The 18,198-nt window shown below is 42.9% G+C and overlaps 1 protein-coding gene across 1 annotated transcript in view; it reads left to right on the top strand.

Annotated features, from left to right (window-relative positions):
- The window catches only part of c2cd3 (C2 domain containing 3 centriole elongation regulator), a 67,296-nt gene continuing 49,098 nt past the window's right edge, over positions 1 to 18,198 (top strand). The window contains exons 1-7 of the mRNA XM_007891305.2: positions 1 to 49; positions 1,772 to 2,041; positions 3,331 to 3,488; positions 5,579 to 5,814; positions 7,285 to 7,532; positions 10,361 to 10,496; positions 12,553 to 12,708. Coding sequence (XP_007889496.2) covers positions 1 to 49; positions 1,772 to 2,041; positions 3,331 to 3,488; positions 5,579 to 5,814; positions 7,285 to 7,532; positions 10,361 to 10,496; positions 12,553 to 12,708 — 1,253 coding nt within the window. The remainder of the gene's footprint in view (positions 50 to 1,771; positions 2,042 to 3,330; positions 3,489 to 5,578; positions 5,815 to 7,284; positions 7,533 to 10,360; positions 10,497 to 12,552; positions 12,709 to 18,198) is intronic.

The raw sequence follows: 18,198 nt of genomic DNA, 5'->3' as shown, positions 1-18,198 counted from the left end.
ATGAAAACTAAGAAAGTGAAGCCTCTCAGACTGGGAAAGAAACTCCGAGGTATTATTATTATGGAGCGCAGGTGGTAGTAAGTTTGAAATGAACTGTTTGCGGCGTAGGGGCCGCATTGTCAGTGTAGAGCAGTTGGGGAGCACTTTCGCCTCTTGAGTCGTTCGTTGTTGTTGTTGTAATAATAATCCTTCCATTTGATACAGCGCCTCATCACGTCTTCAAGACGTCCCAAAGCGCTTCACGGAGTACGCTGTGAAGTGAAGTGACCGGCTATTTACCGGCTATTTGTGGGGGAAACGCGGCGGCTAATCGCGCACGGCAGTGTCCCGCAAACAGCCGTGGGTCGAGTGATCAAATTATTATAAATGATTCAGGCGAGTGAGTGAACCCTCTTACCACTAAGCTACAAGGCTTAACTTGTTGAGTCGGAAGGTTCCCCCAATCCGCTGCCTCAACAACAACCTCACCCCCTCTTTTAGATCACGGCTGAAGACCTTCCTCTTTGACCGTTCTTCCGGTCGCCTACTCCCCCCCACCACACACCCACACATACACTCGCTCGGCGTCAGGTTCTGACACGGTTAAGAGGTCCGAGATGTTACCCCACGTGAAGAGGGCTGCATAAATGCGATTTGTTGTTTTGTGGGTTCAAGCCCCACATCGAGACTTGGAATCACGTAGTCTAAGATGATGCTCCAACACAGTGTTGTGGGGATCATTCATTGTCGGATGTGCCAGCCTTTGGATGATATGTTAAACCGATGTCCTGTCTGCCTGTTCAGGTGGATGTTAAAGATCCTATGGCACTATTCGAAAAGAGAAGGGCGTTTCTCTCCCCCAGTGTCCTGGTTAACAAGCCCCCAAATAAAATTGGTCATTCACTCCATGGTTGTTTGTGGGACACTGCTGCGTGCGATTGGCTGCTGTGTTTCGCCCACAAAATACACATTAATCCACTTTACAATGCATCCTGTGAAGTACTTTGAGACGTCTCGACGACGTGATAAGGTGCTATCAATGCAAAAATTATTATTTATCGCTGTCATTTGTAGTACCACTAAATATGCAGTTTTTGGTGTCCATGACACATGCAGAAGCTGACATGCATAAGTGTATCCAAAACCGGCTGAAATTTCCACATATAGAATCATGGTTGTGAAAATAGTTTAATCAGCTTACGCTGCAGAGTTTGCCGTGGAGAGAACTGTCTGGGCAGTAAGTTTTATGCTGCTCATCTAGCTCAGATCACCCTAACCCTTAAGGTTTAGGATTAACAGGAAGTGAATGGGAAGAAACCCTGTTCCTTTTGCCGCTCCCAAGACCTAGCAACAAGACAGGTTGGCTGGTCTGCCATCACCAGTGCCCTTCCTAGAGTACAGTAAACTCTGGCTTACTGGACTCCAGGTATCTGGAATTCAAACTTGCTCTGACCATGCCCAAAACCAAGAAAAAATAATCCGCAGACCCAAAATTTCCGTGGGTCCGTGACTCCTAACTCTCCCAGTGGGCACCAACGCGACGATGAACAGCCTCAACTTCCTTGCTGACCTCAGTGGCCAGGGATTTTGACTTTGGCTGAGATTGTTTAAATCCCATGAGCAGAAGTAGCTTATACACTATCTTCAGCTTGCAGGATTCAAACAATTTCAGTGCCAATATCAGAATTTAATGACGTTTTTGAAAAAGTCAGTAAATGCTGGTATTAGCAGGAAATTCCATCTCACCGGAATGGATCTCTTTCTTGCCTGATTTAATCAATTTGTCTTATAGGAGTCAATGATGTTTCGCCATCTACAAGTCTGCCACCACTTGTTGAAGGTCAGATTCGTTGTTTCCTAAGGATAACAGTCAGTAAAATATTGTGGACCATTCTCAGACCTCCAGCTACCCCTCTTGTTAGGTTGCGCTGGTGGGGGGAAACGTCGAATGGTACGCTGTTTCGTCCCAGAGATGCTTCGCAGATTGAACAGAAAGCTGTGAAAACAACTGCTCGATTTGCTGTTCGCTGTGGACCAAAGCAGTTCACCTCTTACCTTGCAGGTTGGTTTACATCACCATTGCTTGTCGTGCTTAGATAGATTAAGGGATTTCAGTATTTCTGTTGTCCTTTAAAGACTACTGATGGGTGGCACCCCAGTGAATAGCTAAACCATATTGGGAAAGTCTGTGCTGATGTAGCTGATCTGAGCTAGGGTAAACTCTGGGGAGTTGCAGTTCGAATCAACAGCTTGGGATATTGAGGGGAAATTGAGCTGAAATTACTGTACCTGATCACTATCCAATATCCCCTGCTTAATGTGCTTGGCAGTGACGGGACTACTGTATTATGTGAACGTATTCTTGGGTAGAAAAATTGAGTTTGCCCAACGAACAAATGAATTTTGACATGCAAGTTTAAGATTGCATATATTGAACCCTATTGCCCTTCAAGTTTGTAAGTGTGAGTGAAGTAAATACAGTATTTCACTTCTTTCAATCAAACGCCTGGTGTTTATATTGTTGCAGAATGCTGTATTACTGTTTCATGGCTCCTGTGCTGTTCAAATATCAAAGCCATAGTCCAAGCTATTTATTAAAAATGCAGAAGCTGTGTGTTGACAAGTACAACGCAGACAAGTAGAAAGAATATTTCCTTAAAGCCTGAGGAGAAAAGGGTATATAATAGTTTGCATATAGTGTATGAAAGTTAGAGGCTTGAAGGGGAATGGGGAGAGAGTGGGGCAGAAAGATTGAATGGACAGCTTGCTTTGAGAGCCGGTGCAGACTCCATGGGCTGAATGGCCTCCTAAGCTGTAAATTTCTATGATTTTACGAATATTGTTTTATTTCAAGGTAGAATTACCTATGACATGCTGCATAAGACCATCTTACCTGAATTGGTCATTTTTTTATCTGCTAGATACACAGAAGAAACACAAGGTCATTTTCACATTAGCTATATATCATTGTTAATTGCTGTAAGATGTATATAAATTCATTCCTTCAGTTTTACATTCGACATTTTGATCATTGACCTAAAGTTTGCATAAGTAATATTCAATATTTAGAGGACATAAATATGACGTACACACATTTTTGTTTAAACAACGTATTTTAAAGTAAGACTACAGTTGAATGGGGCATCCTTTTAGTTGACAGCTGATTTGACCAAAACGTGAGGTAAATCAACCCCTCTTTTTTGGAACAGGGATACACGTAACTACTAGTTTTGAACAGAAGTGGCTGATCATTTTTGTTCAATTCATTGTTGAGCCTTACAGACAAGGAAGAACACACACAGCTTTTATTCTTTTCTCTGAATGTATTTTCATTTTCATATTTGCACGTAGATATGGGAATGCTGGTACTGGAGGTGATGACAAAGCCTGACCATCTACCTGTTGGCCGGGTTCAAATAAATGGCATATCGCACCTATCACCAACTCATTCTGTCAATGGATTTTTCACAATGATTTCCCCAACCTCTGAGAAGCTTGGAGAACTGCAGGTTAGAAACATTGCATTCATTGGGTGTTTTTAGATTAATAATATGTAATACTAGCTGTACCTATTGCAGCTACGCTTGCAACCAAAGGCTCCAGTATGGAATGTAAATTTTAGTGTTACTATTTAACATGCTATAAACACTCTGTGTACACCTTAAGCAAACTGCTATATATGTACGATGAGCTTGTTTGGGACATAAGCTCATGAAAGATAGAAGATCCTATCAAAGCTACGCTAGCCGAAGGGGTTTACTGTATGATCTGTCAGATCCTCAAGTTATTGCAATGCAGCCATGCAGTTTCATTTAATCGGCCTTCTTTCTTTTGTTTGGCATTTTTATTTGTACTTGAAAGGCTTGATGTTCGCTTAGGCATTTTATCTTGTTCCCACCTCTTGGCTTCATCTGAGTGAGTGCGTGTGCACGTGCTACGTGACGCACGATGCCACACCGTCACTGGGAGTCGGTGCGGCCACCAGGTGTAACTGCAGCACAAAACGCAAAACTGTCATACAAGTGTGATGAGCTTCTTTAGGTCATAACTCACCAATGATAGGAAATCTCTGGGAAAAAAATACGCCCATGACACTCCCAAATGCAAGGCTTTTCCGATGAAGTATAAATCATGTCTCTGCATTAATCGTTTATTGAGATCTTGACTGACACACAGACAGACATTGTTGTTTTATTAATATAGAAGAAGATAATAATGCTTGAATTTGATATAGCACCTTATCATGTCATTGAGATGATTTACATCAGGTGTGGGGCAGCCTTGATGGTGTAGAGCTGCAGCTTATGGACCAGGGGTCTGAATCTACGTGGGTTAGGATAATAATTAGGATCTGGAAGGATGAGATGAAGTAGGGCAAAGTGACTTCATAAAACTTCTGAAAGTGTTTTGTGAAGTGCACACAGTAGCATAATATGACCAATGATGTGCCAAGGTTGCCAGGCTCATTTAACAACAGCAACAAAATTACATTTATAGAGCGCCTTTCACGTCGGGAGGACATCCCAAAGCACTGACAGTCAGGTGTCAGGGCCCGAGCATGGGGAAGGGGTGGTGAAAGGGGTGAGGGAAGGCAGAGAGGTGGGAGGGCGACCAAAGGCATGATCGAAGAGAAGGGTCTTGAGACCGGTCTTAATAATAATAATAATCCTTGCATTTGATATAGCGCTTTTCACGTCGGGAGGACGTCTCAAAGCGCTTCACAGAATATACTGTAAAGTGAATTGACTGTATATTTGTGGGCGAACGCGGCAGCCATTTGCGCACAGCAATTTCCCACAAACAGTCGTAGATTGAAAATGACCAATTTATTATTGTTTTTGGTTTTGGAGGGATTATTATTAGGCTCTGTGTGGAATAAGGAAACTTGCCCAAGGTTTTGCCCTCTGCCTGGAATTGAACTCAGGTCTCTCGTTTGCAAAGCGAGTGCTCTAACCACTGAGCTACAGGACTCCATTGAAGGTGGCAAGGGAGGAAGCGAGGTGAAGGGACCGTGAGATGGAGTTCCAGAGTGTGGGGCAGAGAGGCTGAAAGCTCAGTCACCGAGGGTAGGACGGGAGACATGGAGCAGAGTTGAACGGAGGGAGCGGGCAGGTTAGTAGGGAGCCAACAGGTCAGAGAGGTAGGAGGGGAGAAGGCCATGGATGGCCTTAAAGGTGAGGACGAGGATCTTGCTATACAGTGTTAGCTGGGGTCCCCAAGCCTTGGCTCTTGCCAACCTGCGCTAAATACTTCCTTGAATTAGGTAACCAGGGAGGGAGCGTGGATTCCCTTCCAACAATCTTATCTCTGGAATTTCCATGTGTAAGTGGGATGCATGGAATTCTCAAGTTTGGTTTAGGTATTCTTGAGCATGGTGATGGGTTTCCTCAAGTGTCAGACACCCGGCTGACAAAAAAAAATTGCCACGCCCACTCAACCAAATAAATGATGTTTGCTAAATACTTCAACATATGGTCTAATAAGTCAATATAGTGCCAGATTATATTGCTGAATATAATGCAAATTAATGTATGGAACCAACATATTGCAGGTTGCTATAAATGTCTTCAAACTGACCCATAATTGACCTGGATTTCAGGTTTCACTTGCACTGGAACCTCTCTCGGACACGTATGACAGCAGCAGCTCTCTGCCAACCACAGACATGAGTATGGACATTGCAGCTTCAACCCGAGGTTCCAGTGCATTAAATACAAGCACTTCAAAAACAGGATCTGTTGAAAATCTAGCTGTACCCAATGCTTCGCGTAAATTGTCTCTGACCAGTGCAAGTGGGAAAGAATCTGTGTGCAGCAGTATGTCCAACACACCAAGGTAAATAGCACCTAATAGCTTGCATTTCTGTTTTCAATCTGTGTTTTTAAAGATGCGAGATGCATGGCCAATGATATTGTGAAGTGATCCAAGGGTAGATGTGTTGCATTGAGCAATTTCTCCTATACAGGCACAAACAGTGCTTTAACTCGTACCACAGAATATCATTCAAATATCTTGTTCCCATTCCATTTCGCTCTGAATATTTCCAACGAGTCTCCAAATATGGGAATTTCTTTACTTACTTAGTGCTGTCTGCTCAAAAGTGGAAGGGAGAGTACCATTAGTTACGTGTTCACAGGTGCGGTATGTATGGGCAAAGCACAAATAAGTAGCTGCAGTTTCCTCTCCAAATTCTCTCTAGAAATGACACATGCAAGATAAACTACCTGTACACTAATGAGCCACAGTGAAATGCACAATTGATGGCTTTGAGGAACTTAAGTAATTAATTAATTTGATGACTTTGAGGAGTTTATTAATAGAAAGAAGTGAAGAAAGATGCCGCAAAAAATGAAGCCTTGAACTCCCCTCCCTCCTTCAACAGGACAATGATGTTGTGAATTGTATGAATGACTAGATCTGGAGGCACAATTGCTGTGTTAAACAAGGAAAGGCAATCTTAATGTGTGCTGCATAATCAGGCCAAGTGAGGCTGACCATTGTTATAACATCTGACCTTAACGTTTAGAGGTCACCGTAAATATATATTGCATTTTCCTCCCAAGGGCAGAGTGCATTCTTAAAATTTCATTGATCGGTTCATTGCTTTGTAGATGATGCACTGCGCTAAAAACAAAAACAATGAAACACTTGAAAATTTATGACTGAAACAGAAACTGTGTTTGTGAGCTCGATCAAACACTGACCAGACATAGCATGAAATAACATTGCTCCAGGACCTATTCATTACTGCTGTTCCTTTGCTTGTGAGGAAACTAGATGTATCAATCATAAGATGAAGTGCCCTGCTAGTCACTGACAGCACAATACAAAAACACAGAATGTGGAAAGCCTTGTACATTGCTTGTTATTTCCTCAATCCAGTTATTGCTTTACAACCACCATCAAACGTAGAGAGGTGAAGACCCCAGAAGCTTTGCTGCCACCCTTTAAAACACCTCAGTTGTTGTAATTATTTCCGTAGGCAGTAAAAATTGCAGTATTGCACCATCAACAGTGTTTGCCTATTTCTGCTTAATAAATAGTTTAGATTATTGCTATTACCATTCCCTGTTTAACTTGCCCTGGTTAGAAAATAATGACCTGTAGCCAAACCTGAGAGATCACAAGTCTGTATTAAAAGTCTGCATTTAAAGTCTATTATTGAAAATACCCATCAATGCATTTAAACAATGCATTTAGTCCATGCGAGTTAAACACTGAAAGTGTTTAATTATTATTAAAGTGTTTAACTATTGAAAATATTTTATAGATGTATTAAAAATGTTTAATAATTGTTTTCTTTAGAGGAAGAGACCACTTGTACTTTCAGGAAAATGTCAAGACCACAAAGGATGTTTATTCTGAGACTAAGCAGCACCTCAATGCTGCACAGTGGCCTCCTGCTGAGATATTTGTATCTGACCCTGAGCAAGATCAGCTAAGATCACAAGTTTCAATTTCTGCAAGGTTACAGAGTAAGCCCCTGATTGAGAAGCAGCCTGAAGCACACATACTGTCAGCAGCCAGCGAAGCAACCAACAACGTCATCTCAGGTTGGTGTCCAAGTTAGCAAACCACGCACATCGTTTTAACACTACATAATACCGAATAAAGATTATGAAGCTACTAAATAAAGGTATTGATAGATCTTTTCCCCCCAAGTTGTATGCAACTCATTTCACCCATCACACTTGCAGTGATTCATTAAATATTTAACATTAATCTTAATATTACGTATTTCAATATTAAGTATTTAATATTCATTAAGTTTAATGAAAACACAAATAGAAAATTTCAACCAAAGCTATAGCTCCAGGACTGCCTAAATGAGAATTACCGTATTTATTCGCAGCCATTTGTGTTGGAGTCGAGTCCCCAGCGGGTGGCAGCAAATTCCATACATTTATTCTATTTTATCTAGGAAACCTTGATCATTGGCCTCCGCCATTTTAATCAGAAATAAACTGTTGTGATGGGTGAAAAAATCCAGTTCCAGCCAGTGTTAAAAATCTTAATTTAACACAAATTATCCTGGAAAAAGAATGTCAAATAGAAAGGATATCATAATCCTTGCATTTGACAACTATAGATTAATTCGAGAGGAAGCTAGACCTTCATATGAGGAAGAGGGGAATAGAAGGGCGAGGGAGGGAATAAATGAATGGGTTTATACTCGTGGAGTACAAACAATGGCACAGAGTGGTTGGGCCGAGTGGCCTGTTTCCGTGCTGTACATTCTATGTAAATCTGTAATTCTTGTCCATGCCTTTGTCACCTCTTGGCTGCACTGCTCTAACGCCCTTCTTACGGTCTCCCCTCCTCCACTATTCACAAAATTCAGCTCATTGAAAACTCCGCTGCCTGCATTCTCACCCGCACCAAGCTTCATACCCCGATTACTCCAGTCCTTGCCAAACTCCACTGGCTCTCTGTCATAGAGCAGATCAACTTCAAGATCCTCACTCTAGTATTAAATCCCTCCATTGCTTGGACACCCCCCTATCTCCCTAACCTCCTCTCTCCCCACAGCAGTACCCGCTGCCTCCGCTCTTCTGGGTCCGGCCTCCTCTGCATTCCCTGAATCCTCCGGTCTACCATCGGCGACCGTGCCTTCAGCCATTAGACCCCGAAACTTTGGAACTCCCTCCCTCAAGCCCTTCGCCTCACCCCTCTCCTTCCTCATCTTCAGGTCACACCTGAAGAACTTCCTTTTTGACCGCGCCCATGGTCACCTTCCCCTCCCCCAGACTCGGCCTTGGGCTCCACCATTGCTAAGCGCTCAGAGACTCCGCCCGGCGTGGAGGGCACGATATAAGTGCAAGTTGTTGTTGTTATTTGTGTCATGTCAGGAGGACTTGCCAAGGCGTTGAAAGTTCAGGGAATATATTTTCTGTTCAGAGTATTTCTCTTGTATATAGAGCCTGGGAGTTGATCTGTACTAGTCAGGCTAGCTGAGCTAATAAGAATATCCAGCCAGCACCACATTTTTCTCAGATCCAGCCAGCTCATGTTCAGCTCCTAAATTGCATGAGGATCTCTTTCGTCCTTCAGTTGAGACTTTAAACCAAGGCCCCTTCTGCCTGTTCAGGTGGACATTAAAGATCCCATGGCCCTATTCAATAAGGGAAGGGAGTTTATCCTGGTGTCCTGGCCAACAATTCGCTAAATAAAATTGATCATTCACTTCATGGCTGTTTGTGGGACATTGTTGTTGGCAAATTGGCTGCCATATTCACCTACAATATATACAGCCGCAGTATATCCTGTGTAACACTTTGAGATTTCTTCTTGACGTGAATGGCACTATGCCATTGTATGGATTATTAATAATGTTAAATGAGGTTCCCTGGATCCCGCACAGCTTGTTCTTATCAGTGAAGTTACCAGTTGATGAAGGAAAAAGCATTTTTTGCCCCACTAGGGGGAGTATTTTGAACACAAAGTAATCCTTTGTGCTTCTTGTATAACTGGTTAGAAATCTTTACATGCAAACTCCACAATATCATTCAGCCCTTTACGATGTTAACATGGAGTGAGGTGCTTACTAACGCAGTGAAGACTGAATTGGTTGAAACCATTAAAAAGGAATTGCTGATGCACGTTTATCTGATTAAGATGATAGAATTTGCATAGTGAAGCCTGGATATTCTGAATGCGTGTAGGAGGGTTTTGGCAGCCTGTGATGTGAGACCATGGAGCAGGGCAATGTTGTGGAGGTGGGGGAAGGCAGGGCATGGCATGGATGTGGGGAAGAAAGGATAGTTGAGGGTCAAACAAGACGCCAAGGTTCCAGACTGGCTTAGCAAGGTGGAGTGTGCATAAAATGTACTGTATAGAACAGACAGATTATGGTCCTGTTCCTGGGGCAATAGAGCTTTAAAGAGATCTAAAATCCTGGACAAGATGAAGGATCATGTCTTTTTGTCCTTCCTGTTTGTCCCTCATCCCCTCCACTCCACCAGAGGCCGCGCTTTCAGCCACTATGCCCCAAAGCTTTGGAACTGCTCCGATCCCTCTTTCTTGCCCCCTCTTTCCCCTCTTTTAGATCACGACTACAAACCTTCCTCTTCAACCATGCTTATGGTTTTCTCCTCCCTCCCCCCCAGCTCAGCGTCAGTCTATGTGAAGGGCACTATATAAATGCAAGCTGTTGTTTTTCCAACCTACTTATTTCAAAGAAGATGTGTTTTTTTTTAAATTCAGCACTGCAACAACTTTTATCCGTTCTTTAGCTGTTGCTCTAGCAAGATTTGAGGATAACTTGAAAGATTGATGATTTGATTTGTTTTTCAAACAAATCATCTTTAGCTTTACCAATAGTGGAGGAAAGGGGGCAATACTAATAATTAGAAAGATTTCAATGCTCTTTTCTCTTTTTCAGTTTTGCTTGATAAAGGCAGCAAACTCCGCGACGCTATGGTGGTTTCAGCAATGAAAACCAATCTTGATGCTGTAACCGGATTGGCAGACATTTCTTACTCTGCTCCACTTCACAATGTTGACAAGCCAAGATCAAAGTAAGCTTGATAAACCTTTTAGTGGTTGCTATACTGTATATCTGCTGTTTTTTTACATCTTAATGTCTATGACTGAAATTGGCCGAGCCAGCTTGATGAATGCAACATGAATATTTGTTAAAAATAGTTCATTGCAAAAAAAATAACTTTTTGTAATGACATTAAAAGTAGCAGAAATTGCAGATCATCCTTCTTATAACACATTTTGTTGGAGCGCTGTACTGTTTATAACATGAATGAGGTGGTCAGTGCATGAATGCAGGAACTGGCAAGCCGAGCATATATACAGTGAAAATAACTATCGCAAACTAATAAGGTGATGGTTGGGATTTTACAGACTGCAACTATCACCTTATGTCAAAGCTTATTGTCCAGCGCCTTGGGATGTCCTCCCGATGTGAAAGGTGCTATAAAAATTTTATTTTGTTGTTGTTCAATGTATATATGGCCTGAAAATCCAATGTATCCCTCTTTGCCATTACCTCTGGTCCTTCTTCTTTCATCTCTTGACTCTTGGCAGGCCTATTACTCAATGCATTTCTGGGCCTCCATTCAGAGTCAGCCTGGCTGTAGAAACTTGCCACAGCTTTGTAAGAACCTATTCAAGAGTTGGGGCTCCTATAGGTTCCCTTTCCTTCCACCCACTCATTTGGTGAAGTTTCTTTTCATCATTCAAGAACTCCTCAATGGGCCAGTCAAAATCATGAGTGAATTGTAGATAGAAGCAAACCACATCTCATTACACTCTGCATGTAGTGTTTTATAGGGTGCCTTATAGCAGCCTTCCAGGTAGCCATTGTTTAAGATTGTAAAGCAATAGTAAGTGTCCTGCTTTATTTTCTATGTTATCAATTAGAAATATGAACTGTGTTATGGAAATAGAATATCATGCTGTATTTCCTCTGTTGTGACACAATGGTGACAAGGTGATGTATCACAAAGCAGTTTCACCCAGTTTTCTTGGTGCAGAAATACAAAGGTTTTCTACCCCTTTGAAACGATCAAATTGTCAGAAAAAAAATAAGATACATCTTGGCCAAGAACATAATGTACTAATTATTTTCTTTTGTTTGCTTCCTCTCTCTCCCTGAGGTGTTGACTCCTTTTATTCTTCCCTCTCTGGTTCCTTGTTCACTTAAAGTGGTAATTTTTTCCAAGGGGTCAATATTCAATAGTGAGTCTTCACAGTGTGTATTTATTAGCAGGATCATCACCATCAGACTTGATCCTATTTCCATCCAAAGAACTTCCAACAGAACGAACCAGAGCAGATTTTCCTCTTACCTGTCAGGAGTGCCAAGATCGATTGTAGTGCCCCTAATGATATTCAGGCAGAGATCAATCAAATCAGCATAGACCTGAGTTCAAATTTGTAATCTTTCAGTCTGTGCACTGCCTTACCTATTACAACAACTTGCATTTATACAGCGTCCTTCACACAGAATAGTATCTCAGAGCGCTTAACGGGTGGAGCTTCACGTCGAGTGAGGGAGAAAATGGAGGTGACTATAGGTACACTCGAAGAGGAAAGTCTTCAGGTGTGATCTGAAGACGGACAAGGAGGGGGTAAGACGGAGGGATTGAGGCAGAGAGGTCCAGAGTCTCGCGGTATAGCGGCTGAAAGCACAGCCACCGATGATGGAGCAAAGGGTACAAGGGATTTGCAGGAGGCCAGAGCTAGTGGAGTAAAAGGGGCACGTAGAGGAGTCGGGTGTAAGCAGGTTGGAGAGTTAGGGAAGTGCCAGGGCATGGGGTGAATTGTACCCGAGTTTGAGGATCTTGAAAAAGCGTTTCGCCCACAAAATATCCAGTCAATTCACTTTACAGTATATTCTGTGAAACGCATTCAGACATCTCAACGATGTGATAAAGTACCATATCAAAAGCAAGGATTATTATTATTATCTGGTCACCTGTGGCGATGATATTACTTTGAGGCTAAGGACATAGTCCTTTGAGCTGCTGATGAATGATCTAACATTTTAAAGTGAAGAAGTAACTATTATAAATGTAATAGAATGTTTATAAACTATATTCTCTTATTGGTTCCTGTCAGAAGAACTCAGTCTCCTTCAGGAAAACTGCTTCATCGTTTGCTCGAGTCCGAGAGTACATCACTCACCAAAACAAACCTATTGCCCTCTTTTGTGAATCCACCAGAGGAATTTTATCACAACACAGATGCAACAGCAATCAAATTGCTTCTGGGGAGGTAAATGCCAAATATTCTATAGCATCTGTGGAAGGGATTTCTGATATATTGGAGATTTGTCCATGCTGAGTAATTTGTAAAGGCAATGTATTTATAGCTAAATACAAATTGCATTATTTTTATTACACCATGTGTTTTATATTGTCACTAATCTCTCCTCTGACTACTTTCCTGGCCATAACCACTGCTTCTCCAATTCTGGTCTGTTACTTGTTCTTTACTTCACCTGTCTCAACATTAATAGCTGAGCCTTTAACCAACTTCAATCATCTTTTCCTTGCTTCCATTCTTCAAAACCCTCCTTAGACGACGTCTTTGCTAACTCTCCCTTCTCTCCATTTGATACTTTCTGTCATAATTGTTAAGCATTTTCAGATATTCATTCTGCATATGCCATACATGTGAAAGTTGTTGATGTGGTTAAAATATAAAAATATCCCTTTTAAATAAGGTATTCTCTGAACAGGTTTCATTTTTAAAAAAATATGTATATTTTGCTTATTTTGAGAACTCCAATGCAAGGATTATTATTACAAATACAAACCTCTGCCAACATTTAGAAAAAAATATTCTGCAATAACATTCATAACTGAATGTAACGTAAAGAGATTTTGAGGATACCAAGTGTTGGCCTTTTTCAAGTTTTTAAATAAAATTATATTGGAATTGAATGATAAAATGAATGAAACGTTTCACAGTGATGTCACAAAGACTGAGTGAATCATTTTAGGCAATTACTTAGTTCATCATAATACAATGTTCATTAGTTTACTATGTTTAATAATTGGGTTTAAAATTGCTGTTCTTACAATCTCTAATAAATGTATTCACCCAAATATACAGTCAATTCACTTTACAGTATACTCTCTTAAGCGCTTTGAGACCTCTCCAAGAAGTGACAAGGCGCTATATCAAATCCAAGGATTATTATTATGTATGAATCGTATGTTGGCAGTGAAAAGGCACTGATGTAAGTTGGGATGTCATTCACTGCAGTGTTTCATGGTTATGTAAGTGAAACATTTTAATTGTGTGTATTGGGATTCCAACTGCACTGTCAAAAGTTTTCCAAAAATAAATTGCTCTAGTCTCCTGATATTTTGAGGATGATATTTCTAACCAGGAAACAGTTCTATTTTAATTGTTATATTCTCATGCATTTACTTATGGCATAAATCAGAGAAGGCAAAAAAACCTAACCTATATTTTTGGAGAAATGTTTCGTTGTCCTCAAAGTTGTGAAAGGAGAAACTTTAGTATATTTTAAATTCTTGTTTTCTTTTTCCAAAAGATATTATAGCAACATTTGCTTTTGATCAAGTTTCTGTTTAGACAAGAACAAAAACAATTGTTCCAAACTCTCTACTGTTTGAAGATGAGCATTTTGTGTGTTACATTAAGGTGTACAATAAACCAGGGTTCCTTCCCCTTTGACTTTAATTACATCACTTCATTGAGTGTTCATCACATCCAGGCTAGACTTTTCGAATGTCCTGCTTGTCAGATTCCCCACCTCCTTCCTAGACAAGCTGAAGACTATCCAGAATTCTGCAGCTTGGTATCCTCTCCCGCTCCATACTCCGTAAGCTTATCATCCCATCTCTGCTAGGCTCCCCATTGGCTCCCCATTCCCCCCAGTGGATTGAATTCAGAATCCTTATCCTTGCTTTCAAATACCTCCATAGCCTCACCCCACCCTACCTCTTTGACCATCTGCAAACTTAGTAACCGGCCCATAATCTTCGCTCTGCAAACACCAGCCATGTTCCCCACAAACAGCAACTTTACTCCATGTTCCCCACAAACAGCAACTTTACTCCATGTTCCCCACAAACACCAGCCTTACTCCATTCCATGTTCCCCACAAACACACCAGCCTTACTCCATGTTCCCCACAAACACCAGCATTACTCCATGTTCCCCACAAACACCAGCATTACTCCATGTTCCCCACAAACACCAGCCTTACTCCATGTTCCCCACAAACACCAGCATTACTCCATGTTCCCCACAAACACCAGCCTTACTCCATGTTCCCCACAAACACCAGCCTTACTCCATGTTCCCCACAAACACACCAGCCTTACTCCATGTTCCCCACAAACACACCAGCCTTACTCCATGTTCCCCACAAACACACCAGCCTTACTCCGTTCCCTCAAGGCACAAGTGCGAGCTGCCGAACGTGCCTGGACCAAATCCAAACTAACGATCCATCGGCAGATTTGGCTTCACCACACCAAGATCTACTGCTGCGCTCTTGCTTCCGCCCAATCCTCCTTCTACTCCAAGGTTATCTTGGAGGCAAAGGACAGCCCCCGGCTTCTCTTTTCCACCACTAACCGTCTCCTCCATCATCCTTCCCATATCTCGCCCATCCTCTCCTCAAACTCCAACTGTGAGGAGATGCTGCACTTCCTCAAATCTAAAATCGAGGGGATACATTCAGCCACCTCAGCCCCGTCCACAGCCACCCTCACATCACCTCTCCCTCATGGCCCACCCACCACCCATCCCCCCCATACTCTTCGACCCTATCTCTCCCTCCTCCCTCACCATTACTGTCCGTAAACTCAAACCCACCACCTGCTCCCTCAATCCCATCCCCACCTCTCTCCTCGTCTCCCAGCTCCATCTTCTGTCCCCCCTCCTGTCCGATGTCATCAACCTCTCCCTGTCCACCGGTTCAGTTCCCACCCCCCCTAAAAACAGCCGTCATCACCCCCACCCTGAAAAACCTTCCCTGGCTCCATCTCTCTTCTCCAGCTACCGCCCTATCTCTAACCTCCCATTCCTCTCCAAGGTCCTGGACCGAGACGTCGCGTCCCAGCTCCGCTCTTTTCTCTCTTGCCATTCCCTCTTTGAACCCGTCCAATCCGGCTTCCGCGCTACCCATAGCACGGAAACAGCCCTGGGGGTCACAGTCACTAATGACGTTCTGAACATCTGTGATCAGGATTCCCTCTGCCTCCTTGTCCTCCTCGACCTCTCTGCCGCCTTCAATACTGTCGACCACTCCATCCTCACACACCGTCTCTCCGCTTTACTCAAACTTCACGGATCTCCCTTGCCTGGTTCAATTCCTATCTCTCTCACCGTCTCCACTTTGTTGCCTCTAACGGTTTCTCCTCCAGCCCCCGCACTGTCACATCTGGTGTCCCCCAGGGCTCTGTCCTTGGCCCTCTCCTCTTTAATATCTCTATGCTCCCCCTTGGTGACATCATCCGCAGACATGGGGTCAACTTCCACATGTATGCGGATGACACCCAACTATCTTTCTGCCTCCACCTTCAACTCCAGGACCACTGCTGTCCTGACAGACTGTCTGTCGGACATCAAGTCCTGGATGAGGGCAAACTTTCTACAGTTGAATGTGAACAAGACTGAGGCCCTCCCGATTGGCTCACTCCAGCGCCTCAGCACCTCAGGCTCTGGCACCATCAACCTCCATGGTTGCACACTACAACTCACCAGCCAGTCAGGAACCTGGGTGTCTTGTTCGACCCTCAACTGTCTTCTTCCCCACATTCAAGCCATGACCCGCTCTGCCTTCCATCACCTCCGTAACATTGCCCGACTCCGCCACTACCTCACCCCTCAGGCCACTGAAACTCTTGTTCATGCCTTCATCACCTCCAGGCTCGACTATGCAAACTCCCTGCTTGTGGGCCTTCCCAACTCCTCCCTCCACAGGCTGCAGATAATCCAGAACTCTGCAGCCCGTGTCCTCTCCCGCACCAAACTCCGTGACCCCATCTCCCGCATTCTCGCCCGACTCCACTGGCTCCGTATCCTTCAGAGGATCCAGTTCAAGATCCTGGTCCTCTCATACAAAGCCCTCCATGGCCTTGTCCCACCCCATCTCTGCGACCTCTTAACCTCCTACCAACCCGCCCGTTCCCTCCGCTCAGCCGGCTCTGGGCTGCTCCACGTCCCCCAACCCACCCACCCCACCATTGGCGGGAGAGTCTACAGCCACTCTGCCTCCAACCTCTCGAATTCCAACCCCAGTCACTCTGCCTCGCTCCCTCCTTCACCTCCTTCAAGTCCCACCTCAAGACCCCCCTCTTCGACCGTGCCATCTGCCACACCCCTTCCCCTCCCTCCCCCCCCCCCCCCCGACCCCAGCTCGCGTCTGAAATGCTGTACTCTGTCCAGCGCCTTGGGACGTCCTCCCGACGTGAAAGGCTCTATACACATGTAATCTTGCTGTTCTTGTTGTTCCCCACTCTATCTCCCCTGTCATCAGTGACCAAGTGTCCAACTATTCTGATCCTGTTCTCTGGAAATCCATCCCAGAGTTCCTCTGCCCCACCTTTAAGACCCACCTTAAGACCTTTTCAACTGTGCTTTTGTGCATTCTTCTCCCCTTCTTCCCCCGTCCCCCGCACCTTCCTCAGTTCACTTCCCCCACCCCCCGCTTGGGCTTTCAGTCAGCTCTGTGAAGTGCTTTGAGGCGTCCTCCCAAGGTGAAAGGCTCTACATAAATGTAAAATTATTGTTCTTCATTAAAAAATTTAAAAATATTTCTTAAGTGTAAATTAGCTGCATGTTTGCCTGTACAACAATTTTCCTTTCTGCTCAATTATCCTTTAGGAAAGGAATTGGGAAATGTATTTTTCTATGAGGTGTTATATAAATGCAAATTTTGTGGTGTATGTGAACCTGCTCTGTATTTTGGACTGCACTGGTATCAAATAGACTGCATTAATATGAATACTTTGGTTTCACATACTGTTTGTTCTTTTTGAGTGAGACTGTCAATGTGTACTCCATTGTGTGGCAGTTTTGCTGTGATCCCATCTTTAGTAGTATCTTGATTAATTTTCAAACTCAATTCATCCAGCTTTTTCAGGGAGGAAGAATTAGTCTTTTATCAGTATGACTTGGATTCAATCCTAAACTTTTAGAAGTAAAAGGACAGTTCCTGCCCCACTGAGGCACTTAGATTCCCGTGTGATTGTTTCAATACAATCCAGCAATTTGTACCACATAACCTTTTGATAAAATTACTTGATGGTTGTTAATGGCATTTTTTCTTTTAGGGTTTGGCTGCTAAACATCTTGTGTTTATCAGCATCTGAACAATACATTCTTTTTGTGGGAGTTCAAAGAACGTATTGTCTATACTCCCTAAAATAATACATTACAAAGAAATTCTTTGTAATGTATTCTCACAAAGAAATGCTGTGCTCAATTGGCTGCTGCGTTTCATCCACAAAATTTGCAGTCAATTAACTTTACAGTGTATTCTGTTTTGAGAAGTTTCGAAGATGTGATAAGGCGCTATATCAAATGCAAGGATTATTATTATAACATCAGCATTTGAACTAGCATTTTAACCCTTAAAATGCCTAAACTATTTTTTTATATAATAAGTTAATGGTTTAAAAACGATCAGGTATTTGGCATTCTTGATGTAGTGGTGTCTAATATTAGAGTTCATTTTAATAGCATCTTTATATTAATAGTAGCATTTACAATAAAGTA

This window comes from Callorhinchus milii, unplaced genomic scaffold (assembly GCF_018977255.1).
Source record: "Callorhinchus milii isolate IMCB2004 unplaced genomic scaffold, IMCB_Cmil_1.0 Scaffold4, whole genome shotgun sequence".
Taxonomy (NCBI): Eukaryota; Metazoa; Chordata; class Chondrichthyes; order Chimaeriformes; family Callorhinchidae; genus Callorhinchus; species Callorhinchus milii.
Note: the sequence above shows the minus strand (reverse complement) of the source record. Positions and strands in the feature narration are given on the sequence as shown.